The sequence below is a fragment of the Mauremys reevesii genome, linkage group 27, assembly GCF_016161935.1.
Source record: "Mauremys reevesii isolate NIE-2019 linkage group 27, ASM1616193v1, whole genome shotgun sequence".
Taxonomy (NCBI): Eukaryota; Metazoa; Chordata; order Testudines; family Geoemydidae; genus Mauremys; species Mauremys reevesii.
Window position 1 is genome coordinate 3,773,126 of NC_052649.1, and position 25,577 is coordinate 3,798,702.

The following is a 25,577-nucleotide window of genomic DNA, read 5'->3' on the forward strand; positions in this document are numbered from 1 at the left end:
AGTAGAGAGGGGTTTAAAAATAAACAGACCAACTGAAAAGACCTGGTTTGATGCTGTTTTTTAAAATTTTGTGCTTTTTGGGGGGGCAATCTCATGATTTTTTTTTGAGTGGAGGGGGGATCCAACTCATGATTTTTTATCTCTGGTGGTTGGCAATATTGAAGGGGGCTCCCCTCTGGTGTCAGGGCCTGGGCTGGTGCCTCCCTCCCCTGGCTCTCTGATCCAGGAAGTAGATCTGAGGCTGTGACTTCTGTTCCCAGGAATGGAGCTGGCAGTCCCCTTTCCCATCTGCCAGAGGTTGGCTGCCTCTGAAAATATGTTTGGAGTGTGAATATAATGTAACTGGAATATGCTTTATGCAAAAGGTCTCCTGAAAGGTATTACAAAGCTTATAATCTACTGAGCGTGTTCATCCTATTTATATGTATGTATCATTCTTGTATCTAAAACTAGAAATATGAATGGTTTCAGAGTTGCAGCTGTGTTAGTCTGTATCCGCAAAAAGAACAGGAATACTTGCAGCACCTTAGAGAATAACAAATTTATTCAAGCTCAAATAAATTTGTTGGTCTCTAAGGTGCCGCAAATACTCCTGTTCTTTTTTTAGAAATATGAAGTTAACTCTGAGGTCCTATTGTAATTTTGCAAAGTGTGGGCCATTAATGGTGGTTTAGAATCTTGATGGCTTCCATTGACCAGGACAATTGGTTGTAAATGGCTCTGTTTACTTGTAAGCTTTCCTGTGTTCCTGTGAGTCAGGCTGGGAAGAATGGAGGCTTGGGGGTCTCACAGGACATGTGATCATGTCACCTGGTCCTGGAATCCATCTTAAACCTGGTGCTTTTCCATTTAGAAGGAGGGATGGAAATCCAGAGAAACAAATGATTCCCACCTTGTGCCAAAGCTATAAAAGGGGGTGAACAGAACAAAGGGGGTTGCCAGTCATCAGAAATTTCCTAGTTACCGCCTGAGCTGGAACTAACAAGACCTGTACCGGGGAAAGGATTGGGCTCAGGTTAGGAAGGAGTCTAGTCTGTGAATGAAAGAAGCTTATTGGAACATCTCTGAGGGTGAGATTTACCTGTATTCCGTTGCTTAAATGTATTAAGCTTAGACTTGTATGTTTTGTTTTATTTTGCTTGGTAACTTACTTTGTTCTATTATTACTTGAAAGCACTTAAATCCCACTTTTTATACCCCAGGAGCGAGGACCAAAGCCTCAGCCCACCCGAGTCCTGCCAAAGCCAAAACCCGAGCCCCACCATCCCGGGCAGGGGGGCCCAAGCCCAAGGGCTTCAGGTCTGGGCAGGGGGCCTGTAACCTGAGACCTGCTCTTGGGCATCGGCCCAGGGTGGTGGGGCTCGGACTTTGGCTTCGGCCCTGGGCCCCAGCAAGTCTAAGCCAGTCCTGGCAACCCCATTAAATTGGGGTCCTGACCCACAGTTTGAGAACCGCTGGTCTAAGAAGACCAACCAGACCAAAGGATGGGTGGGTAAATCAATAGAGGCACAGAGGGGTGAAGGGACTTGCTTAAGGTCACGCAGCTGCCCAGTGACGGAGCTGGGAACAGAACCCACCTCTCTTGACTCTCTCTCTCCAGTATCCTCCCTGCTAGACGATGCTGCCTTTCAGCTGATGAAAGCCTCTCCGTGGTGCAGGTGAGCGTGGCTGGAGGGGGTATACGCTGCCCTGAGTCATATGGCAGTGGCAGCTAACTGTTAGCTGAAAGAGTAAAACCAAACCAAACTGCTATAGGTAGGGTTCCTACTGTCTGTTCTGACAACTATGATTTGATCCAAACCAGAACAATTATTAGCTAGAACTGGCCCACAGATTTTGCTCCTGCATAGTAGGATGAGCTGGATTATACTGTTAAAAGTAACATAACAAGTTGTTTTACTGGTGAATTGTATTTATCCAGTGGTTTCTTTCTGGCACTGGTGTTCTGGGTTGCATTTCTTATGAGGCCTGTAGCTATACAGTTCAGTATGTGTTCTTTCTATTTTTCCAAAATAAAATTTATTTTGCTTAGTTTGCAGCTATTTTTTTTTAAAAGATCAATATTTATGTCCTTTCTAAGCTGACCAGTAGTTTGTTTGCAGTATATTTCTAGTAGGTGTTTGTTCTCATGGAGAGAATTTTGCATAGGGTGATGGTACGGCTGAGCCATTCCTCCCAGAGGAAGCTTTTTACGTTTTGAGTAGTTTGGCTGAAAATCTCAGAATTGGGGACATTTCCAGTATTATTGCTGGGTTGTCACTGTCTATATTGAAATGGACAAGGCTTCTCTTTTTGGCTTAGATGTTGTGAGGTTTGTTGTTCTCCTGATTTTAATAGACCGACACATAATTGAATTACATTTTACGTTTTTTCACCAACAATTTGACTTTGCAGCAGTTCCGGGTTTCTAGTTTTGTGCCACGTTAAAGCAATTGCTTTTTTTAAAAAGTCCACAGATCAGGTAAATATTCTCCCCTAGCTCTTTTAGGTGGTTTTGTTTATAAGCGTCTTCAGGGTAACGATGTGTTTGATGCTTTGATTCTCAGGTAGATCAGCAGCTACTGCACTTGTTAATAGGGTGGGGCTGTAGACACTGAGTATCAGGTGCAGGGCTGGCATTGGATATACCTGTGTGGGTGGGGCTTTAGATACTAAATACCTGCAGCTAAGATGGTATTGGGTGCCTGTGTACTAAGGGTGTGAGTTTCTGGGAGGGATGCCATATAGCTCAGATTAGTGCAATTGGTTGCTTGTGGGGAACTCATAGTCGTCGGGGGTATTTGGTTGGTTAGAATCAGCATGTTCTGGGAATGGATCTCTCCTTATTCCTGGGCTTCCTATGTAGCTAAGGTATTCAGCTGCTAGTGGATTCCGAGATCTTATTGCAGGTTTGATTGTGGCTTGTTGTTGTTGTTGTGGGTGGGGGAGGGGAGGGGTTTAGTGGAATAACCGAGTGAAAGGGAGTTGTCTCCAATTTCTGCCCATTGTGTTCAGGTTTCAGATTTTCTGGGGGAAACGCTGCAAATGCAAACCCAGTGCAGTTCCACTGAGCTGGGCCAGTGTTTCCCAAACTTGGGACACCAGTGGGAGCTGCGATCGGCCGAACCTGTGGACACGACAGGTAAACAAACTGGCCCGGCCTGCCAGGGGCTTTCCCTGAACAAGAGGCACCCCAAGTTTGGGAAACACTGAGCTGGGCTACTGAGTGATGCAGATATTGCTGCTGTAGTAGAAGCAAATGACTATGCCCTGTCTGGGAGTAAAGGGAAGAGCCTTCCTGGAATTGAAGCTCAGGGATTCTAGTGTTTGATACTAGCTAGGAGAGGAAACCCCTTGGCTGCAGAACAGCTCTCCTTGTAAACAAATGGCAGTAGCATTTTCTTTTGCTTCTTAAAAACTAACCTGGTCTGCTCAAACAGGCAAAACACACTTCACTCCCTCCCATGGTAAAGGTGCTTTCTGTGCTTGAGGGCTGGTGTGGGTATGGGCCTTTGACTTGCAAAGGCTATAATGTTGTGGGTTGAAATTGGGCTTTCTGCTTAACTGTCAGCAAAGTTGTAGAGATCCCCAGTCAGTGGATAAACAACGAGGCGTCCTTGTGGCACCTTACAGACTAACACATTTATTTGGGCATAAGCTTTTGTGGGCTATACATCTTATGAAGTGGGTTTTAGCCCACAAAAGCTTATGCCCAAATAAATTTGTTAGTCTGTAAGGTGCCAAAAGTACTCCTCATGTTTTTGTTGATACAGACTAACACGGCTACCACTCTGAAATCTGTCACCAATCAGTGCATGTCTCTCTCCTCTCATTATAGGTGGGTCGATGGTTAATTTTAATAAAACTCTTTCTAAATTAAACCAATTTGTCTGCTGATGCTTTTAAAATAAATATACTAGAATCTTAGTGTAAAAAAAACAAGGATGAGAGAGCCTCATCCATTAAGATGCATGTAAATAATTTCATTTCCTAGACAGATGGGGTGGGGGGGTTATTTTAAAACCTGTAACAACAACAAAGTTGGTGCTAAATGGGGAATTTATAGGAGGAAACTGCTGTGTATTTAATGATTAAATAGGATAAGGAAACGGCTGTTTAAATTTTGACCCTGACTCCAAAGAATGATGGGAGTCTTTCTAGAGGGTCTTAATGATGCCTTATGAGCTTTAAGAAAAGGTGTGTAAATTAAACCAACTTGATGTTTTTTGAATATGCTATAATCATAATTAAGTATTTTTAAAACATCTAAAAAAGCGCACACATCTCATAGCTATATTGAATGATGCAGGGGTCAGAGGAAAGAAGAAACAACTGCTGCTTCAGTGTTTAAACACGGCCATTTCCTTGTCCCCAAAAGAAAAATGACCATAAGGCCTCAGAATAAAGGGTACTAAAAATAGAGAAGAGGAATTCAATGTGAAGGAACCCAATAAATCCCAGTAAGGCTGCAATCATAGATACATTTAAACATCTGTCTTCCTCCTTGATCGAGAAGAGTAAATGCAGAAGTAATCTTGTATTCCCTGATTGCCTGTATTTCTGCCAACAAAAAGACTTGAATGTAAGGTGTTCTCAAAAATACACCTCACTTTATGACCGCCCATGCCCTAATAGTAATAAGACTCTTCCCCCCACTTCAAGTCAATGCTTTTGTGCTGAATCATTGTACTTGCAGCTGGTTGTATTCGCTTATCTCAAAACTTTGCATACGGTTGTAAGACTTGTGGTGCTTCAAAATGACCGCTAATCAGGAGAGTAGCCATATTGACTTCAATAAAATCATAAGGAACTACTTTAATGAATAAGGGTTTCAAAATTAATCGTATAGATAAAAGGCTAACAATTTTTAGTTTTGGAGAGGAGATTGTCTTAAATACCAAGTGCAATAATTGGGGGGACCAAGGGACCTGCCGCCAAATTGCCTTCCCTTTGGCCGCCCCAAGCACCTGCTTGCTGAGCTGGTGCCAGGAGCCGGCCCCAGTTTAGGGGGTTTGCATGTAAACAGAACTTGTTAATTCTTCAGTGAAGACAAACCCTATAATGAACTCACTTCTCTGTTAAGACTTGATTCTGCAAACACGTAGGCAAGTGAGTAACTTACTTACTCAAAAAATACTACGAAAGTAATGGGGAGTAGCTTGTGTGAGTAAAATGACTCTTCCCTGTGTACGTGTTCCTGCAGGATGGGGCCCTTCATGATGGACAGCATTCCAAGTCTAGCTGGACTTTCCTCTCACACTGTGCTGTTTGTATAAGTGCCATATCCTTTCTTGGTCAATGTAAACAAGCCACGGTAGTATTGCTAATGTCGGGCTAGGTCCTGGAATAGGTTTTGTGGGACTGGATTTCCTCCTTTTGAGTCTTGATGATGTGAAAAATCCATTCCTCTTTAAGTTTAGGAATCTCATTGCCCCGATAAACTGATGAGCTTAAAGCTCAAAAAGTATATTCTAAAGTGTGCGCGTCTGAACCACTGTCCTATAATTGGTATAAGCAGCCTCCCAACATGGGTAGTCAGTCTTTCCTAAATATAATCAAGGCATGAGGCTTTTTTATTTTGTTTGGTAGAAAACTCTTCTGAACATGAAGAAGAGGAGATTCAGATCTGCTGGGTGTGGGTGGAAGGGAGAAAAACCCAAGCTGAAATGTGTTAAAGTTTAGAAATGCAGCCACACAGCTAAAAGCTTTTAAATGCTGCCTTATTGCTTACTGAAATCTTCCTTTCACCTGTTCAATGCAGTATGAAATACTACTTCTGTGTCCTGCTCTTCTGTATAGTCGGTGTGATTTTAGTGGTCTTAGACTGGTGGTGGACAGATGTGAATCAGATCAAGGGAGAGATTTCAGAGGCTCAGTCTGACATGAAACTTCTGTCACCAGAAAAATATAAGTCCTTGTTTATCTACAATGGAATTTGGTAAGTTCCCTTGCTGATGTTAACTGCTTCAATTGCTCTTAGTGCTAGATTTGTGCAAATACTGCCAAATGTTGCTAATGTTTGTTTGAATTGTTAAATTTGCTTCAGCTGTTAATGCCCATATTGCAGAAAGTTAATTTCAGGTTTGGGATTATGATGATTTGCACTAGTTGCCTATTTCATCTGATCCAAGGATAAAAATTTACAGGATCTTTGAGATTAATGGAAGCGTCTGGCTTGTTAGATGCTCCTTATAAATTGGTTACGGACAAGCTACAGACCAAAATTATTTGCAAACAATAATTCTGCAAATAAAGTTGACTAACAAACTTGAGAAAATTGCAAATTTTGTTCACAGGGACGGGGAGGAGGATTCCTTTGGATCTATCTAGTCAATCACAGCAATTAGAACTGTAATGGGGGGAAAACTTTCAAAAGTGCTTAAATCCCATTGACTTTCAATGGGACTTAAGCCACTCAGGGTACATCTACACAGCAAAAAACAAACAAACAAAAAAAACCCAACAACCCAAACCCAGCAGGAGCAAGTCTCACAGCCCAGGTCTACAGATTCAGGCTGGCACTATGGGGCTAAAAATAGCTCTAGAGACATTTCCGCTGGGCTCTGAAATCCAGTGAGGGGGGGGTCTCAGAGCCCAAGCTCCAGCCTGAGCAGGCATGTCTGCATTGTTATTTTTAGCTCTGTAGCGTTAGCTCAAATCTGTCAACCTGGGCTCTGGGATTCGCAGCCACAGGTCTTCTTTTGCAGTGCAGATGTAACTTTAGCAGCTTTTGTAGCTTTGATGCCTAAATGCTATGGTGGTTCAGAAGAGTGTCTCTTTTGAACAAAAAGGAAGTATGCTATAAACCGTTAGGATAGAAAATAATGATGCATCAGAGTTTTGCTGGCTCAGTAACTGAAGAAGCAGTGCCTAAGTGCTGCTTTCCTCATGGTCATTGTTCATGATAATTAGGGGTCTACCAAATTCACAGCTGTGAAAATCACGTCACAGACCGTGAAATCTGGTCTCCAGCCGCCCAGCTCTGAAAACAGAGTGGAGAGCAGCAGTTACAGGTCGGGCACCCAGCTCTGAGGCAAGCGCCATTGCCAGCAGCAGCAGAGGTGGCAATACTGGATCCCCCGCACTGATAGGCTTGTGTAGATTGCCACGGACTCGCAGGGGCGAAAGAAAATGCAGGCCTGTTATTTACCAGGCTGCACGTGGCAACAGACTATATTGGTAAGGGATGCAAGGAGAGTGTGGGTCACGATGCAAATTACACACACACACACACACACCCTTAATCAATTTAAAAGTTTCATTGGGGATAATTACAAGGGGTAAAGGAGCAGTGTATGATTAGCTAATAGAGTTAATGAAACTTAAAACACACAATGACTAAAATATCTACTAACAATATTTATAAACAAAGATGCAGCATTTAGTAATAACTGATAAAAAAACCAAAACAGGAGTACTTGTGGCACCTTAAAGACTAACAAATTTATTTAAGCATGAGCTTTCGTGAGCTACAGCTCACTTCTTCGGATGCATAGAATGGAACACACAGACAGGGGATATTTATACATACAGAGAACATGAAAAGGTGGAAGTATGCATACCAACAGAGTCTAATCAATTGAGATGAGCTATCCTTAGCAGGAGGAAAAAAACTTTTTGAAGTGATAATTAAGATGGCCCATAGAAGGTGTGAGGAGAACTTAACATAGGGAAATAGATTCAATTGGTGTAATGACCCAACCATTCCCAGTCTTTGTTTAGGCCACAGTTAATAGTATCTAGTTTGCATATTAATTCAAGTTCAGCAGTTTCTCTTTGGAGTCTGTTTTTGAAGTTTTTTTGTTGCAAAATTGCCACCTTCAAGTCTGTCACTGAGTGGTTAGAGAGGTTGAAGTGTTCTCCCACTGGTTTTTGAATGTTATGATTCCTGATGTCAGATTTGTGTCCATTTATTCTTTTGCGTAGAGACTGTCCGGTTTGGCCAATGTATATGGCAGAGGGGCATTGCTGGCACATGATGGCATATATCACGTTGGTAGATGTACAGGTGTACGAGCCCCTGATGGCGTGTCTGATGTGATTAGGTCCTATGATGGTGTCACTTGAATGGATATGTGGACAGAGCTGGCATCGGGCTTTATTGCAAGGATAGGTTCCTGGGTTAGTGTTTATGTTGTATGGTGTGCGGTTGCTGGTGAGGATTTGCTTCAGGTTGGGAGGCTGTCTATAAGCGAGGACTGGCTTGTCTCCCAAGATCTGTGAGAGTGAGGGATCATCTCTAAGGATAGGTTGTAAATCTTTGATGATGCGCTGGAGAGGTTTTAGTTGGGGGCTGTAGGTGATGGCTAGTGGTGGTCTGTTATTTTCTTTTTTAGGCCTGTCCTGTAGTAGGTGGCTTCTGGGTACTCTTCTGGCTCTGTCAATCTGTTTTTTCACTTCAGCAGGTGGGTATTGTAGGTTTAAGAATGCTTGATAGAGATCTTGTAGGTGTTTATCTCTGTCTGAGGGATTGGAGCAAATACGGTTGTATCTTAGAGCTTGGCTGTAGACAATGGATCGTGTGGTGTGTCCGGGATGGAAGCTGGAGGCATGTAAGTAAGTATAGCGGTCAGTGGGTTTCCGGTATAGGGTGGTATTTATGTGACCATCGTTTATTAGCACAGTAGTGTCTAGGAAATGGACCACTTGTGTGGATTGGTCTAGGCTGAGGTAGATGGTGGGATGGAAATTGTTAAAATCTCGGTGGAATTCCTCGAGGGCTTCTTTTCCATGAGTCCAGATGACGAAGATGTCATCAATGTAGCGCAAGTAGAGTAGGGGCGTTAGGGAACGAGAGTTAAGGAAGCGTTGTTTTAAGTCAGCCATAAAGATGTTGGCATACTGAGGGGCCATGCGGGTACCCATAGCAGTGCCACTGACTTGAAGATATATATTGTCCCCAAATGTGAAATAGTTGTGGGTGAGGACAAAATCACAAAGTTCAGCCACCAGGTTAGCCGTGATATTATCGGGGATACTGTTCCTGATGGCTTGTAGTCCATCTTTGTGTGGAATGTTAGTGTAGAGGGCTTCCACATCCATAGTGGCCAGAATGGTGTTTTCTGGAAGATCACTGACGGATTGTAGTTTCCTCAGGAAGTCAGTGGTGTCTCGAAGATAGCTGGGAAACCCACTGAATGACAAAAGAGGCCAGGGCAATACTGGTATGGGCAAGTTTTACAGGATGCAGACAGGAACTCATCTCAACAGCTTGCAACCCCCTTTAGGGTTTGAGAAGCCCAATTTGAGAAACACTGCAGAGAAATCCCACATTTGTTGTGGGTGGTTCATGGCATAAATAGCAAATTTTGCAGATGTGTAACACATCCATGAAATTTGCAATTTATGCCGTGACCAACCTGCAAAAAATGTGGGATTTCTCCATAATTTTAAGTAGACCTTTCATGATTGATGCAAAAATAGCTAGGTAGAAATGGGATTCAAATTAACTTTTTTTCCTCCTCCCTGTTGTTGTTTTGCAAAATAGCAGCTGCTCTCTCTCTACCACGTGGGTCAGCTGCATCTTTGTTTTCACGCAATACCTAATGGTCCCAAGACAAATGAATAATAAAACATAATGGGACAAATTGATCCTTCCCATTCACTTTGGTCTTTCCTGTTCTCTGCCTGTGGTGCACATCAGTTTAGCTTCCTGAGGGCTGTGATACTTTGGTCTAATTCTGGTTGTTGAGGTGTGGGTGGCTGAGTGGTGTTTAGTGCCTTGTGATACATAGGTCAGGCTAGATCAGGGGTCGGCAACCTTTCAGAAGTGGTGTGCCAAGTCTTCATTTATTCACTGTAATTTAAGGTTTTGTGTGCCAGTAATACATTTACAGAGGCCAGTGGAGGGAACCCCAGACTGGCAGCGGGCTGAGCGGGGCCGGCGGCCTGCTGCCAGTCTGGGGTTCTGGCTGCTAGCCCCTGCCAGTCGGGGTCCCTGCTGCTGGCCGCGCTCATCCATCCAGGCCGGCAGCGGTCTGAGCAGGACTGGCGGCCGGGACCCCAGCTGGCTAGCGGCCTGTGGAAGGAATCCCAGGCTGGCAGCAGAGTGCCACTGAAAATCAGTTGTGTGCTGCCTTTGGCATGAGTGGGCTAGATGATCTCGTGATCCTGATCTGGCTTTAAACTCTGACTTTATTTCTGAAAATGAGCCCTAAGTGCTGGCCTTTTATTTCACAAGCAATTTGAAAACAGAGCTACAGCTTCCTCCCAGAAATCTATTAGTCAGAGGCAGTGTGGTCTAGTACAGGGATTCTCAAACTTCATTGCGCTGCGACCCCCTTCTGACAACAAAAATTACTACACGACTCCAGGAGGGGGGACTGAAGTTTGAGCCCACCTGAGATTTCAGTCCTCCCTCCTGGAGTCGTGTAGTGCACAGTGCTTGGATGGGGATGTGGTGTAGCAGGAGGGTTCTGGGTGGCAAAGGGAGTGGAATGGGAGACAGGTTACAATATCGGGGAGGGGGATGGGGGAAGAAGAAGTAGGCTGTGGAGTCAGCTGTAGATCAGGTATTTATTGCTGAGGGTCAACTTGCTCACCTCTAACCAACAAAGCTGGGCTTGCGACTTCTCAGTGGACTCCGAGAGCTCCCTAAGGGCTATCAAGTCTGCCAGCCAAGGGACCTGCAAATAATAGATCTGTTCCCAGAAAGAGGAAGCTCAGACATCAGCCCCTCCACGCAAACCCAAGTACGTGTAGTTCCCCTGTTGTCTCTGTTCACCTCTGACAGTGGAAGAGAGGCAGCTGGGCGACTTGCTGGGATTTATTGTTCCTCGACACCTGTTCTTGCAGGGACACAATGAAGCCGGGTGTCTCACAATCTCCATCAAGCGTATTACGGATTATGTCCAGTTTTTCCAGTAATCCCTGAGGCACATGCCCATGTGGTTGCATGTTTTGCTGTTTGGGCTGGTGGGGGTTGCATTTGACCTGACCCCGCTTCTGGGATGAAAGCGGGGGCCCTTTCTCTCTCTCTCTCTGTTCTGGATCTTAAGTGGGTTTGTAGCTTCCCTCCGCCTTGTGTTCTGTCCCTATTCCTTCAGCATGCTGGATAGGAGCGTGGTGGTCACCCTTCCTAGCATCTGGGAAGATGGCCCCAGTCTGTCATTACCAGAAACTCTCTTCTCCACCAGGGAGTGGAATCTTGCAACATTGCTCCCTTCTGCATGGGGAGGAGGCATCCAGTGAGAGAGATTAGGTGACTTTTCTCAGATCACAGAGAGTCTGTGGCAGATCTAGGAATAGAATCTGGATCTCCTGACTCCCAGTTCAGTATTTTATAGGGTTCTCCTTTCCAAACTGGGAAGGAGAGGTAGGGCATGGCCACTGTTCTCTATCCCAAAAGTTGGCTCTGGTATTAAGAATGATGGAGTGGGCGGGGGAGGGTTGTTTTGTTTGTTGTTTTATGGCCCTATAACAGGGTTCACGACCCACCCCCCTTCTTGGGGCCCTCTTGCCCTCCCCAATAAGGCTCGGAGAGGCTTCAGGGTTGTGCAGCACCTGGGTCTTTATTTACTTATCGTTTGTTCCACCACCAGTGTCCATCTATATACAGCTTTATAGGTTTGGTTACCTCCCTTACAGGCAGAGTCAGCCTTCAGCTAGGAGGCCTCCAGCTCCCCCCCACGATGGACTGACTGACTTCTCCTTGGCTGCCCCCCACCCTCTGTCTCCCTCCCAGCCTTTATAGCTCTTGGCTTGTCAGGCCAGCAGGTGGTGCCAATCCTCAGGTCGGCATCAGGCCTTTTCCATCAGCCCCAATCTGTTTCCCCTGATTGGAGCTGACTGGGCAGGGGCAAATTAGGTACTTTTGTACCAGCATCCTGCTATGGGCCTTTACCTTGAGCTACAGCTTTCCTGGGCTCTATATGTAATAAAGGACCAGTTTCTCAGCTGGCGTCAGTGGCTCTGCGCAGTTGCACCGGCTGAGAATCTGACCCAAATGTCCTACAGTCCAACCCAACTTTCTTACAAAGGAAGCGACATTCACCTGCCAAGGCAGGAGGGGATCCTATTCGCATCTTAGCTCTGGCTAAGTCACGATGTTCCCTGCCAGAGCTGAACATCCCTCAGTGCTGGGAAGGTAGCGTCCAGCTGAGATCAGAACATTGCCAGTGTGCATTTGAAACATGGGTTTCATGTCCATGGTTGGTGAGTTACGCCCATATCACTAATATATAGATACGGGATTAACCCACCAAGCTTGGCCATATGCATATTATTTTAAGAAGGTCACAAAACAGCAGATTCTCCCAGTGTCCTTGCAGGAGCTGAGCCTTCTGGTTTTTTCTTTCTATTCAGGCTAGCTCCAAAGAATCAGTGCGAATGTGCCAAAGTCGACCATGTGCATGTCTACGAGATGGAAGATTATATCGATAAGAAAGACCTTGCCTCAGTTAAAGAGAGGCGACAGAAGGAGTTTGAGCACTATCAGAAAAGGTAAATTGGCTCCTTCTCTGCGGAATCGTTCATTCCTGGTCACCCATTGACCTCTACTGCTGTCACGCTGAGGATGCACCTATCAGCCCATCTCCCTGTCAGTGAAGATTGTTCCCGACAGTGCATCCCCTAGTATCTTGTTGAGTCTAGTTCTAGGTCTACTGACATCCACAAATACCCTGAAATTCACTGACTCTGGCTATGTCAGACTAACACAGTGGGGGAATAGGCTGGCAGAGTTCAGGGACTGTTGGTGCTTCTAAGTGGCCTTTTGGGTAGCCTTACATTGAGTGCACAGCAGCCGTCCCCTTTGGAGCACTGTATGCTTTTGAAGGGCTGACCTTACCGAGGACTGCAATACTCACCTTCTAGAGAGAGGGATTCTGTAATACCAGAGCGCTTATCAGTTTTGACAGTAAGGTTCCTCTTGGAGGTAGCCAGCTAGCAAACTTATGCAAAGGGTGGCACTGTCAAAGGAGCGTCTGTGCTGTAAAGAACAGATGAGAGCCAAGAAACTGAACTTACAAACCATTAAAAAAAGGTCAAAGGAAAAATAAAGACAACAGATGAGCAATAGGGCATGGACTCTAGGGAGGATTATTAGTAGCTTATATACCCATTGTCTTTGTGAAGCCACACAAATGGGTATAAAACTTCAACCACTAAAATGTCCATTTAATCTCCTGGAAAAGCCTGAAGTCACTGTTGTTGCAACCAAATATCTTGCCAGCAGGTTACATAAAATCTCAGCCACTGTGTGTAAAGTGGTGGGCTGTTCCATTTACATAGCAAAATGTGGTTGCCCATGGCCCACTATGGGTCCTGGAGACAGAACTCCCCTCTCACTAAAGGTGATTGGCTCATGTCAGGACAGAGAAACACTAGAAGTTAGTCGGGGAGGAACCTTGCATTGTCATTGCCTGTGCTGTACTCAGTCTGTGTCTAGGGACCCTCCTGTCTCTCGACCTGTCAAGCCTGCATCTTTCCCTGGCACTAAATTCATGTGGAAAAGTCTCATGAACTGAAGCCTTGGGGTTGGGTTGTATTGAGGTAGAAGAAGTATGAGAGAGATTTTTTCAGACGTGCTCCTGAAAATCTGGTTGCTTCATTTGGTGCCCCAGTGGGAGACAGTGTCTTTTGAAATTCCATCTGCAAGCATCCAACAGATAAGACAGAAGAGACAAATAGGGGATGTGGGAAGAAAGAAGGAACACTAAAACAGAGTTTGAGTGAGTAACACAATTTTCACAATCCCTTATCCTCCCAACACTGACCCTGTTCTATTTGCTTTTGTTTCAGATACCCTTCGATGACTCAAGACATAGTAATAGCCAAACCAAACGTGCCATTAAGCTATCCTATTCAAGGAGTAGAGGTGATGCCGCTACACACGATTATGATTCCAGGTATACTTGTTCTGTGCCTTTTCATAGCCTGCTCATGGGCTCAACTTCCTGTGGAATCTAAGACCTTGTCTCTTGTACATACACTCTATATGAAATAGAGGGGCTTTGTTCTCCTTTGCACCTGTATTGGATTTGGCTTACTCTGAAGACCCAACCCTTCATATAAAATTGCTGAATTCAAAGTCCATTCCCTGACACCCAGAGATCTGATTTCCTTCCAGTAAAATGCACAAAATGTCTGGGATGGGTTCTTCGAATAATAACCACATGACACTTTGTATACAGAGCATTTTTAAAAACAATTATGAAAAGGGCTGAAACAGTGAAGATCCCATCTGCATTTCAGAATAAATCTCTCTTGACTAATTTGTCATCAGAGTGCAAATCGGCTCTTCCATCTGAATGCAAAATGCTTTCCTGAAGAGCTCTTTGGTAGTTGGTTTTAAATTAATCTCCCCACTGATTTCATTTGCTTCAGATGTTGGAATCTTGCAAAATTATTGATCTTTGGCTTTTATAAGGTGCAGGGAGTGGTGGAAACCTAAAGCCTGGCTCTCTAGCTGGTGTAAATCAGTGTCGTTCCATTGACTTCCCTGGCATATGCTTGCTGAAGATCTAGCCCTAAATCTTTAGAGTTGCCCCAATGCAAAAATACTGCTGACATTGTAGATTTCTTCCAGGATAAAATTGAAGTGGAAAAATGTATAGAGAAGAGCTGATGTTCTATTTGTATCCAGCTCTGTGATCCCATTTCAGGTGGGCTGACAGGAGTCTTGTTAGGGAACAATAATCGCTTGAGTCAAAACATTGGCTTTAGACTTGTTACTTACTGTTCCTTACGTATGTTTCCCTTTGTTCTTCAAGGGCTTGGTTTGCATGGAGTGACTGAAGAAAAGTACCAGGTATCTTTCACGATGTTGCAGGGAAGTTTGTAGTCCAGGGTTACCTTGGCAAGTATGTAACATGCTTTGAGATCTCTCTGGATGAAAGGGGCATTAGTTTTACATTTCTCATGAGGTTTTCCTTCTATTACCAAGGTGGGCTTGATTTCCCAGCCTTGTAGGAGTATAGTAGCATTAGGGTATGTCTACACTCCCATCCCATATAGAGACTCACACTAGCTTTACTGGAGTTAGGGTGCTAAAAGTAGCAGTGTGGACATTGCAGGATAGATGGTGGCTCAGGCTAGCCAGCTGAGCGCCGACCTGAGTGGGTGGGGGGCAGGCAGGCTTGGACTCAGGAAGCCTACCTGAGCTGTCACCTGTGCCACAACGTGCCACACCGCCTCCTTTAGTGCGCTAGCTCGAGGGAAGCTAACATGAGTCCGTCAACCTGGGCTAGGAGGCATCTTCCCAGCTGCAGTGTAGACGTAGACAAATCCTTAGAGATCTTACGAAGATCAGGGCCCCACTGTGCCAGGCACTATACAAATACAAAGGGCTGGTCTACGCTCAGGCCGTGTCTCTGATGTTACTGGTATAATTGATCTCATACGCCTGAGCAAAACAAGCTGTATGGCAAAGTCGGGCATGCCATGGTATAACTGCTTCTATGCTAGAGGCTTTTGCTGGCATAGCTCTGTTGGTCAGGGATCACAGCTTTTCACGCCCCTGGCTGACACAGGAACACCGGAAGAAGTCTGTCATGTGGACTTCAAGTTTTAGCGCTCTATGCTGGCATGGTGAAAGCAGCAACTCCCCCTAGTGCAGATGCAGCTATACTGTTATAAAAGTGCTTCTGGCAGTATAGGGTATTCCAGCTCCATCAATATAAGGTACCTTGAAACCATAACTATGTCAGCAACAACAACAAAAATCACACCCTTAACTGATATAGCTATGGTGGTAAAAACTGAAGTGGAGACCAGCCCTTCGTACAACAGTCCCTGCCTCAACAAGCTTTCATAGACACCAAGGAAGGAAAATAGAGGAGCAGAGAGAGAGAGACTCTGAGATTACCAGAGCCAGGAACTGAATTTAGGTCTCCTGTGTCCTATTCAGTGGACCAAATTGCCCTGCCTAGCTAAGGAAAGAACTGTTTATAATCTCACAGATCTAATATTCCACTTTATGGGCTAGTCCCTCACACAATCAAGACTTTTTTTTTCTCCCCACCCAGTTTTTAAATTTTAAAAGCATGTTCAACATTTTATTTTAAAACTTTTTTTTCTGAAGCCACAGAGAACCGCCTCATACATTGGAGGCGGGGAGGTGGCTGTTTTATTGACCTCCACAGGGGTGAGGATAGTGGTGGGGTAAGATCTCTCTTCTTTCCCTTTAAATAAGACTGTTCTTAAAGAGGCGGCCATGTGATCCACCCAGATCAGGGAGAGAGGAGAGGGGAAGACTTGTGATTTTTACCATGACGCCTAAGATTTCCACCTCCGTGCCCCCCGGCACTTAACACAGGTGATCCTGCGAGCATCTCTGGGAACCCTCAATACGCTTGCTGATGTCTCTGATGATGATGTGAGAGGACGGGGCAAGAAAGAGCTGATCATCTTGACCTCAGATGTGGAGCTGCTGAATTTCATCCTTAAGCATGTCACATACACCAGTGTGGTCTACCAGCTCTCTGCAGTAGATATGAGTGAGTATCAACTGGACGATTTCTTCATCCCATCCTTGGCAGTTTGCCATCAGTTTCTCTGGTGTTACTAGGCCACTTTCAAGCATCTGCTAAAGTAACTTTACCTCCCAGCAGGAATCTTTCTGAAAGACCCATTATTTAACACCGCATGAGCAGAGAAATAGATGCAGGATGCTGCCATCTTCTGTAGCTGTCTCTTTCAAAGTTTTGGCAGAGATTGGTGAGGTCAGTCACCATCCTCAGGAAGCTGAAGGCTCCTTCAGTGCCCTGCTTCCTAATGAATCAGGGCTTCAGTCTTTGGCTTCAAATTACACGTGAGGTGAAGCAAGACTGCCAAGCCAGGAGAATTCCTGGTACTTGGCAAAAAAAAATTATCCAGTTCTTTGAGTCAGTGGAAGAAGAGGTCTTTCAGAGAACTCTTTCTAGGCTTCCCACATGTCCATTTTCCATCACCAAGGCTGGAAGGTCATTTAACACTATCAAATCGGTGGGCGGGGGGCACTTTTATCTATTCCAGCCTAAAGCATTGCCAGGGAACAAATGGATTTCCAATCAAGGTTCTTACTTGGAGGTTTCCACTGCATCATCAAAGATCTCCAGAACACTAGAAGACTTATGAGTGATGCAACTTTCCTATTCTGCTTTTCTTGTTTTCCAAGTGAGTTTTGAGAGCAGAGATCATGTTGCTCAGTTTCCTGTGATCATCCGACAGCCCAGCCTTCCAAAGCTGATTGATCCTGGAGCAGGTAAGTGTTCCAGAGTGCGTCTAGGAAACCCCTTTTGCCCTTTTAAGGGGGGTGTCAGGGAGTGGTTCCAGCAAGCTGAGAATGGCTGATGGTAAATCCTTACTCCAGACTTTACTGTGGTAGAAGTTAGTTACTCTTTTAGGCCGGATGCTGGGCTTCTAAAGTCTCTTTCTGGTCTCCTGATGCCTCTCCATTCAAAAATGTATGTAATTGACAAGGGCTAAACACATCAGCATCATACTTAGGTTCTTCCAAAGATTTGTCCACTGAAAAGCCCTGAATGAACAGACCTTTTTAAACGTTCTAATTCCAGAAAAACCTTGGATTGGCTTAGACTACGCTTAGTGTACTGCCTTCCATTTGAGGATCTCAATGCACTTCACAAACATTAGCTAATCCGTGGGATGCTTCAGATCCCTCCCTCCCTTTTACAGATAGGGAAATTTAGGATGATTTGTTCAGAGTCCAATGGTTGCTGACCTGGCGCTGTTGCTCTTCCCCATGGTCTGTGGAAGTGCTAGGAAGAGAACCCAGCAGTTGTGATCTAGTTCGCTCTACTAACCACATGCCCACCTTCTTTCAGGAATGGTGAGTAAAAGCAAAGAACTGCAATAAAATGTTACCAGCCTTTGTCACTTCCCCGTTTACGGTTACAGATAGGAAGATCAGCTCCCTGGTGACTATCACGACGAAGACTTTCTTGCGCTATCACAAACTTCGGCTCCTCATCAAGAGCATCCGACAGTACTACCCTGACATAAAAATCATCGTCGCCGATGACAGCGAAGTCCCGGAGAAGATCATCGAAGAGAACGTTGAGCATTACATCATGCCCTTTGGAAAGGTCTGACGCTTGCACAGGACTAGTTATGTAGCCAGGTCTCAGCCCAGGCCCTCCATCTTTCTGTGACATGCAGGCTTGCTCATTGGTGAGAGGCCACATCCTAAATAACACACCTTATTGGATGGGATTTTTTAAAAGCTCCTAAAGTGTTTTAGGAGCACAAATCCTAATGAAAGTCAGTGGCATTTATGTTCCTAAAACACTTGGGCACTCTTGAAAATACCATCTCTTGTTAGTGTTTGGATTATGGTAGTACATGCAGCCTCCAGCTGAGACCAGGGCCCTGTTGTGCTGGGAGCTCTACGGTCACATAGTAAGAGACAGTCCTTGCCCCAAACAGCTCACTGTCGAAGTAGATGAGCCAGACAAAAGGTGGGAGGGGAAATGGAAGCACAGAGAAGGGAAGGTGACCCAGCAGAGCCAGGAATAGAACCCATGTTTCCTGAGGCCCAGTCTCAGCCCCGTGCCCCATCCACTAGACCACACTGTCTGCTAAGGACTCTTAAGACTTATGTGCCCAGTTCCATCCCCCCAAAGAAATGGAGTGGAATGGTTCATGGGATTGTTTGTGTTGTACAGAATCTTTCACCTGTAGGCCACCAGTTCAAATTTGTATCCAATTATTGTTCCGTGGCCTCACACCATGGCTGCTTACCTAGGATAGCTAGGACAAAGGGGACTGAATTCTCCATGTCAGTGTATGGGCTTTACCACTGGTACCATAGTAATTTAGCTTAAGCTACCCTAGTGGTGTATGAGATGAGTTTGTGGTCTTAATCCAGTTCCTATTGGTTTACTGACCCATTAATCTTCATAGACTTAGTCAACACTTTGACTATAGAAAAATTTTGGCCACATCTTGATCATTCACGGACATAAATGGGAATGGTGGGTGGCATGCTTCTATGTTGCTCAAAAGTGATTTCCTTCATGCTCATTAACGAGCTTTAGAGGCAGTCCCATCCAGTCCTTGGCCAGCAGTGGGCTTGCTGTGACGTGGGGGTAGGAGGAGGAGGAGACAATGAGGGGAATCTTGGGGCTCCATAAGGAACGTGAAGAGCCCTGGGAATTATACAAATACAGAGATGTTATAGGATGGAGACTGAAGTCTCCTGTAGAAAAATCACCTAATCTAGTGAATTAAAATCCTATAATTGTAAAAATGTAGGGCTGGAAGGGACCTCAAGAGGTCATCTAGTCCACCCCAGGCACTGAGGCAAGGTTAAATGTACCTAGACCCTACCTTCCAGGGGTTTGTCTAAGCTGTTCTTAAAAACCTTCAAAGATGGGGATTCCACAACCTCCTTAGGTAAATACTTCCAATGCTTAAGTATCCTTATATACTGGTTCTTCTATCACATGGGCAAGTGATCATGTTACTATAAGGTCACTCCTTGTTGCAAAGATGTCCTGTTTTATTCTCATTCACTAATTCAGATGACCCTCCTTTTCAGAATAGTTTCTGGATAAAAGGGATTTGCACAGAGCTAAGCAGCTTTTTGTGTGTATGTTTGCATATATATAAAGCTGTTCTGACCCTACCCTTCTGTGTCTTGGGGATTCCTGTTTACCAGGGTTGGTTTGCAGGAAGGAATCTTGCAATATCCCAGGTCACAACCAAGTACTATCTCTGGGTCGACGATGACTACTTATTCACCGAAAACACCAAAATTGAGAAGCTATTGGACGTGCTGGAGAGAACAAACTTGGATATGGTAAGAAATGCAAATAAATTGTTCCCTTGTAAAATGGTCCGGGCTTTTTGAAAGAGCTCAAGTGTCACAATGGGTGCTGAGCCTTTGAAAATCGGGCCGTTAGTCAGTAGGGAAAAGGAATATTGCTTCCAGCTCTCAAAACGTATTCCTCTGCCGACCTGTTTTAGTCTTCTGCTTAACAGATTATGCCAGAAATCTTCATTATTGTAATAAAATACTTGCTTTCAAATGATGGGGAGAATCTTGTATGGATTTTTAGATTGACTGACTGTAAACACACCAGAGGTTAGTGCTATCTGGCAAAATAGTCTTTGAGGATGGTGTGTGTTTCTCATCTATGTTACTTGGCTTTCTTCATGCATTAGACTGGTTTCACCTTATCAAAAAAATGCACCAATTTAAGATGGGCACAACCATTTGATCCTGGATATTTACTACTTAGTTCTGGGTATCTGCCTCTTTTCTGCATTTTGTTTCAATACCACTTCATAGGAGGCAGAAAAGTGGACAGACAGGGTACAGTATTGGCAAACAGTGAACCTGATGCAATTGGTTCCTGATCACTAAGTTTACTTCTTCTGCAATGAGATTCCTGGTTTTGTTCAGACACTAGAAATCCTCCTCTTGAAAAGTGGCATCAGTTTGTGTCAAGAGCAAGACTCTCCTTGGCCAATTTTGGAAAAACAGCTCCAATCTGGATCACAATCTTCCCTCACCACCCATTCACCGTAGATCGTAACTCAAGAAAAAATATTTACTTTATGGCAGCAATAACATTTTGAAGCCAGTTGAAGCTGTTTTTGATCCCAGGGAATGTTTTCTTGATTCAGAGTTTTTTTTAGAGCTTCTGGAAAATGTTTCTATACCTTAGGCTGTGACAGTTGACCTGAGACAGTGGACGGTTGAGAGGATTTATGGAACAGATAGCCTATAACTTCTGATCATGTTCTCAAATCCACCCCAAGTCCTTAGTGAAAGGTAACAAGTTTCCAATGAGAGCTGGCTGGTGCCCTGTGTGAAATGAGTAGAACTCAGTGGTACGAGGAACAATGAGAACATGATGTTGTAGGGAATGAGCTCCAAGCAGCAGTTCACAAGAACCTAAAAGCTATTGTAAACTGGGGCTTGTTCATGTTGAGAACAGTAACAATGAGACTTCAGGGGGTTGGACCAGTCAATGGAAGGGCTCTTGTTGACGTCAGCGGATGTTAGCCCGGGCTTTGAGTCTGCCAGGAGATGAAAAGCAGTAACTGAAAAACATGGGTGATGGTCTTTCTCTCCAGGTTGGAGGCAGCGTGAAGGGGGACACCTACAGTTTTCAGCTGCTGTATGAGCAGGGTGACGACGGCGACTGTCTGCATTTGAGATACGGCTCCTTCCACAAGTTGGAAGGGTTTCCCAATTGCGTGGTCACCAGTGGCGTGGTCAACTTCTACCTGGCCCATACAGACAAAAGCAGACACGTCGGCTACGACCCTCTTCTGCAAAGAGTAGCTCACTCAGGTAAGCCACAAGCTCTCTTTCTCAGAGTGTGGGCAAGCAAGCTCTCAGCAGGGCCACCGACGGGGGGGACAAAAGGGGCAATTGCCCAGGGGCCTGGTAGATTAGAGCCTGCGCCCCGCACCCCAACCGCCTGCCCCAGCCTGGTGAAAGTGAGTGAGGGTGGGGGAGAGCGAGTGACAGAGGGAGGGGGGATGGAGTGAGCGGAGGACGGGACGTTGGAGAAGGGGCAGGACAGGGGTGTGGCCTCAGGGAAGGGCCAGGGGCTGGGCAAGGGTCTTTGGGTTTGAGTAGTTAGACAGTTGGCAACCCTATCGGGCGGGCATTTCAAAGCCCTGGCTTGCTGGAAGAGCATGTCCAGCAGCGCAGCCAGCAGCTCTCTGGGCACCAGCCAGCGCAGGCTCGTGCGTGCATGGGGTCCCATTGACTGTTCTGCCCTGGGGCCTGGAATTGCCCAAATGGATGTTTGAAATAAAGCATTAGCAGCTGCTCCTGATTTTCTTAAAACATTTAATCATTAAACTTGAAATAGGCTAAATGATTAATAACCCATGTTTTTAACAATGAACATTGTGCAATGCATGATTATATTTGTATTACTATAGTGTGCCAACAAAGACTGGAGACCTATATAAGTATGTAGTAAGAGAAGTCCCTGCTTTGAAGAACTTGCAGTCTAAAGTAGATGAGAGGCAGAAGGGGAGTTGAAGTAACTTGTCCATGGTCACCAAGCAGGTGAGCAGCAGAGCCAGGAACTGAACCCAGGAGTAAGATCCTGGATGAACAAAACCCCTGACTTCAGTGGGGCCAGTATTTTACCTCAGGTCTCCTGACTCCCAGCTTGCTGCTGTGGCCACTAGAATATCCTGATTCCTGCACTGTATGTAGACTCTGCTACATGGAATGCCAAGGAAGCCTCTTCAGTGGGGTCCTGGCTTGACTGCATATAGAACAGCTGGCTGTAGTGTCTACAGAGCAGGAGTGGGCAAACTTTTTGGCCCGAGGGCCACATCGGGGTGGGGAAATTGCTTGCAAGGCCATGAATGTAGGGGCAGGGCAGGAAGGAGTGCAGGGTGTGGGAGGGCATGTGGTGTGCAGGAAGGGGCTCGGGGCAAGGGGTTAGGGTGCAGGAGGAGTGCGGGGTATATGAGGGGACTCAGGGAAGGGGGGTTGGGGTGCAGGAGGTGTGCGGAGTGCAGGAAGGGGCTCAGGGCAGACAGTTGGGGTGCAGGAGGGGTGTAGGGTACAGGCAGGGGGCTCAGGACAGGGAGTTGCGGGGCGGGGTGCAGGAGGGGTTCGGACTTACCTGGAGCGGCTCCGGGGTGGCAGCGATGCGCACTGGGGCCAGGGCGGGCTGCCTGCCCTGGCCCAGGCCCCGTCCGTGCGTCGCTCCGGGAAGTGGCCGGCACCACGTCCCTGTGGCCCCTGGAGGAGGGGGCGCAGAGGGTTCCTTGTGCATGTGGGTACCTCCCCCGAAGCTCCCATTGGGCACGGTTCCCCATTCCTGGCCAATGGAAGCTTCTGGGGAGGTATCCACAGGCAAGAGCAGCGTGCGGAGCCCTCTGCGCCCCCTCCCCTAGGGGCTGCAGGGACGTGGTGCCGGCCGCTTCCTGGAGCGGCGCGGGGCTCGCAGCACCACAGGGGTGGCAATCCCGCAAGCCGGATCCAAAGCCCTGAGGGGCCGTAGTTTGCCCACCCCTGCTATAGATAATGCCAGTTTGTCAATTGCACCTATATTTCTGAGTACTTTCCCTGGATGCAAGGTGAAGCAGCTACTTTATTCAGAGTTAAATGCAGATTGTCCAGAGGAGAAGTGCTCTAGTTTTTTATTTAGACCAGGAAATGTAGAAACAAATCCCTACTGGTTTTGTTAGGAGTGTAGTGTAGACAGCACCAGCTATTTCTCTTTCAACTAACTAACCTTACTGAAAAGCAAGTGGAAAAATGGTGGTTAGAAACCTACTGTGGCTTCTGTAGTGTCCAGTCGAATCTGCAGGGACAACTAGGTGGACACAATATTATTACCAGAGCTGGAACTTGTTCAAACACACTAATAAACCCTCTGCTTAAGAAAAATGCCCTGGGCTCTTCCATAACTGCAAATGCTTAGAGCTTGTGGTTTTGCATCTTTGCTTTAGGGTTTGTGCACTTGGGTGTATTAATTCACACTGGCTTGTTGCACATGAATCTGTGCGTATTAGACAGTCTCCAGTAATTGCATATACACCGTAAACTGTTTTCTGCTTCAGCATGGATCTGCATGTTTATATGGCAGGGATGTCGTATGGAGTAAGGGCACATCATTCCGGACAGCTGTTGTAGGGTGCAGTGCTTTGCTTTGCTTCTGGACTCTATGCATTCTCGGACTTTTCTTGCTGCACCTTGTGGGATGCTAGCTGGAAGTGAGTAGCATTATGGGATTTGGGGTCAAACTCAACACTTCCCATTATAGGGAGGAATCCGGGATCTATAAACCCCATACTGAGCTTAGGCAGGACGGGGAGGGGAGCTTCTCCTGTCAGCAGGCAAGTGCCGAGCCCCCCACACAGCTGCCACACACACACAGCTGTGCCCAATGGAGGAAACAAGGTCTCCTATAAAGGAAGGAGAACAGAGGAGGAGGCAGAAAGGCCTGGGACAGCAGAGGGGCAACTCCCCTGCTTCAGGCTGCCTCCCGGAACACCACTCAGACAGGCACACTTCCAGACTCAAGCAAAGGTCAGATTCAAAGAACCACTCTTACCGGGGCAAACCAAGGGGGTCCTAGCAAGGGCAGCAGTGACCCTCCAAAGGAATGCACCTGGAGTCGGTGACCCTCCCCTATCATGCCACGATTCATCTCTTAGAATACTATGAAACGTTTGCAGTTAAAACAGGGAAACGCCACAAAAGATTAGTGTCATCCATGTTAACGCTGTGGCTAGACTCCATAGCGGGCATCTGCACTGCACTTTGAGGTGATTTTACATATACCCACACTAGCAGGGCTCAAAATAGCTGCATACAGGCATAGGTGGTAGCACAGGCTTCAGCACGAGCTACCGTCGTGAGGATGTACCCAGGGATGCTAGTACAGCCTGGGTTGCTGCGTCTAATGCAGCTATTTCTAGCCACCCTAGCACAGGTTTGGCTTTCCATGCTGCCGTCACACCTTGACTGCAGTGTACACATCCCACAGAGATTTGATTCTGCTAGTGTCCACAAGTGAATGGACCTGGTTCTCTAGGTCAAGCCATAGCAGCTTGGTTTTAGACTCAGAGGGCCTGTGGTTCAATTCCTTTACATGGCGAAGTGATTCAAGCCTGAATGGACCATACAGAGCCTTGTAAAATAATTTCACAGCTGTTCTCAGGGAAATGCAGGGTCACTTAACTTTGCTTTTCAATTTTTTTTCTCCTCCCCAGAATTTTTCGTGGATGGTCTGGGCATCTTGCTTGTCGGTTCCTGCAGTGATGTTTCTGTCGGTCACCAAGACCACAATCCTGCATCTGATCCCAACCTGGCTAAGGTAGAAGACCAATATAAAATATTCCGGGACAACACTGATGCACAGATCAAATTTAAGCTAGCTTTGCACTACTTCAAAAACCGACTGAAATGCTACTCAACAAGATAACCCTTTTACCCTGCTCTGTGCAATTTCTACGGTAACCTCCCTGATACCCATGGCAGGTGTACGCTCTGGACTTCAGCCTAATTGCCTTATTTGTGCCACACTGGATGCCTTCCTTTTTGCACCTACCTTTTTATAAAAACTTTTTAATGGGCTGAATTTGGGATTCTGGAATCTCTTGGCCCAAACTTGAAATGGACAATGCAGTCATATGTATTATCTGCATTCTGGTCCTGCTACAGGCCTTGTGATGGTGTTTTCTTCATTGCAAAGTTTCTCTGATCATAGGGTGAGGCAGTTTTGGCTAATACTGAGCCAGATTCATAATTGCTCTGCACTGTGTCCTTTCCAGCCAGTGCAGAGTGAAGCGGGGCAGGGTGGAATTCCTACTGGTTTGATCTGGTAGCACTCCAGATCCTCCCTGCATTTGAATGGATTATCAGGGATGCACAGAGTGTCTGACTTCCTTCTTGGAGGCGTACAGTAATTCCTTGCTTAACGTTGTAATTATGTTTCTGAAAAATGTGACTTTAAGCGAAACGATGTTAAGCAAATCCAATTTCACCATAAGAATTAATGTAAATAGTGGGGGTTAGGTTCCAGGGAAATTTTTTTCACCAGACAAAAAATCAATACACACGCACACTCAATAAGTTTTAAACAAACAATTTAATACTGGTACACAGCGATGATGATTGTGAAGCTTGGTTGAGGTGGTGAAGTCAGAGGGTGGGATATTTCCCA

At 45.8% G+C, this 25,577-nt stretch overlaps 1 protein-coding gene across 4 annotated transcripts; it reads left to right on the forward strand.

Moving 5' to 3' along the window:
* Positions 1 to 334: 334 nt before the first annotated feature.
* LOC120392291 (beta-1,4 N-acetylgalactosaminyltransferase 2-like) lies at positions 335 to 25,448 on the forward strand. Of its 4 annotated transcripts, none has more exons than XR_005591652.1 (13): positions 335 to 377; positions 1,601 to 1,658; positions 5,741 to 5,917; positions 12,283 to 12,420; positions 13,720 to 13,826; positions 14,691 to 14,728; positions 16,235 to 16,415; positions 17,075 to 17,161; positions 17,818 to 18,005; positions 19,580 to 19,720; positions 21,004 to 21,223; positions 23,496 to 23,622; positions 24,625 to 24,759. XR_005591652.1 is itself a non-coding variant. In XM_039516996.1 (12 exons), the coding sequence occupies exons 1-12, from the start codon at positions 350 to 352 to the stop codon at positions 24,834 to 24,836; spliced, it is 1,575 nt and encodes a 524-aa protein (XP_039372930.1). In that variant the 5' UTR covers positions 335 to 349; the 3' UTR covers positions 24,837 to 25,448. The 4 variants fall into 4 exon arrangements, 1 of the variants encoding a protein (XP_039372930.1); XR_005591653.1 differs by lacking the exon at positions 23,496 to 23,622 and adding an exon at positions 21,826 to 21,955 and having other exon boundaries at positions 24,625 to 24,756; XR_005591654.1 differs by lacking the exon at positions 24,625 to 24,759 and adding an exon at positions 21,826 to 21,955 and having other exon boundaries at positions 23,496 to 23,566.
* Positions 25,449 to 25,577: the final 129 nt, after the last annotated feature.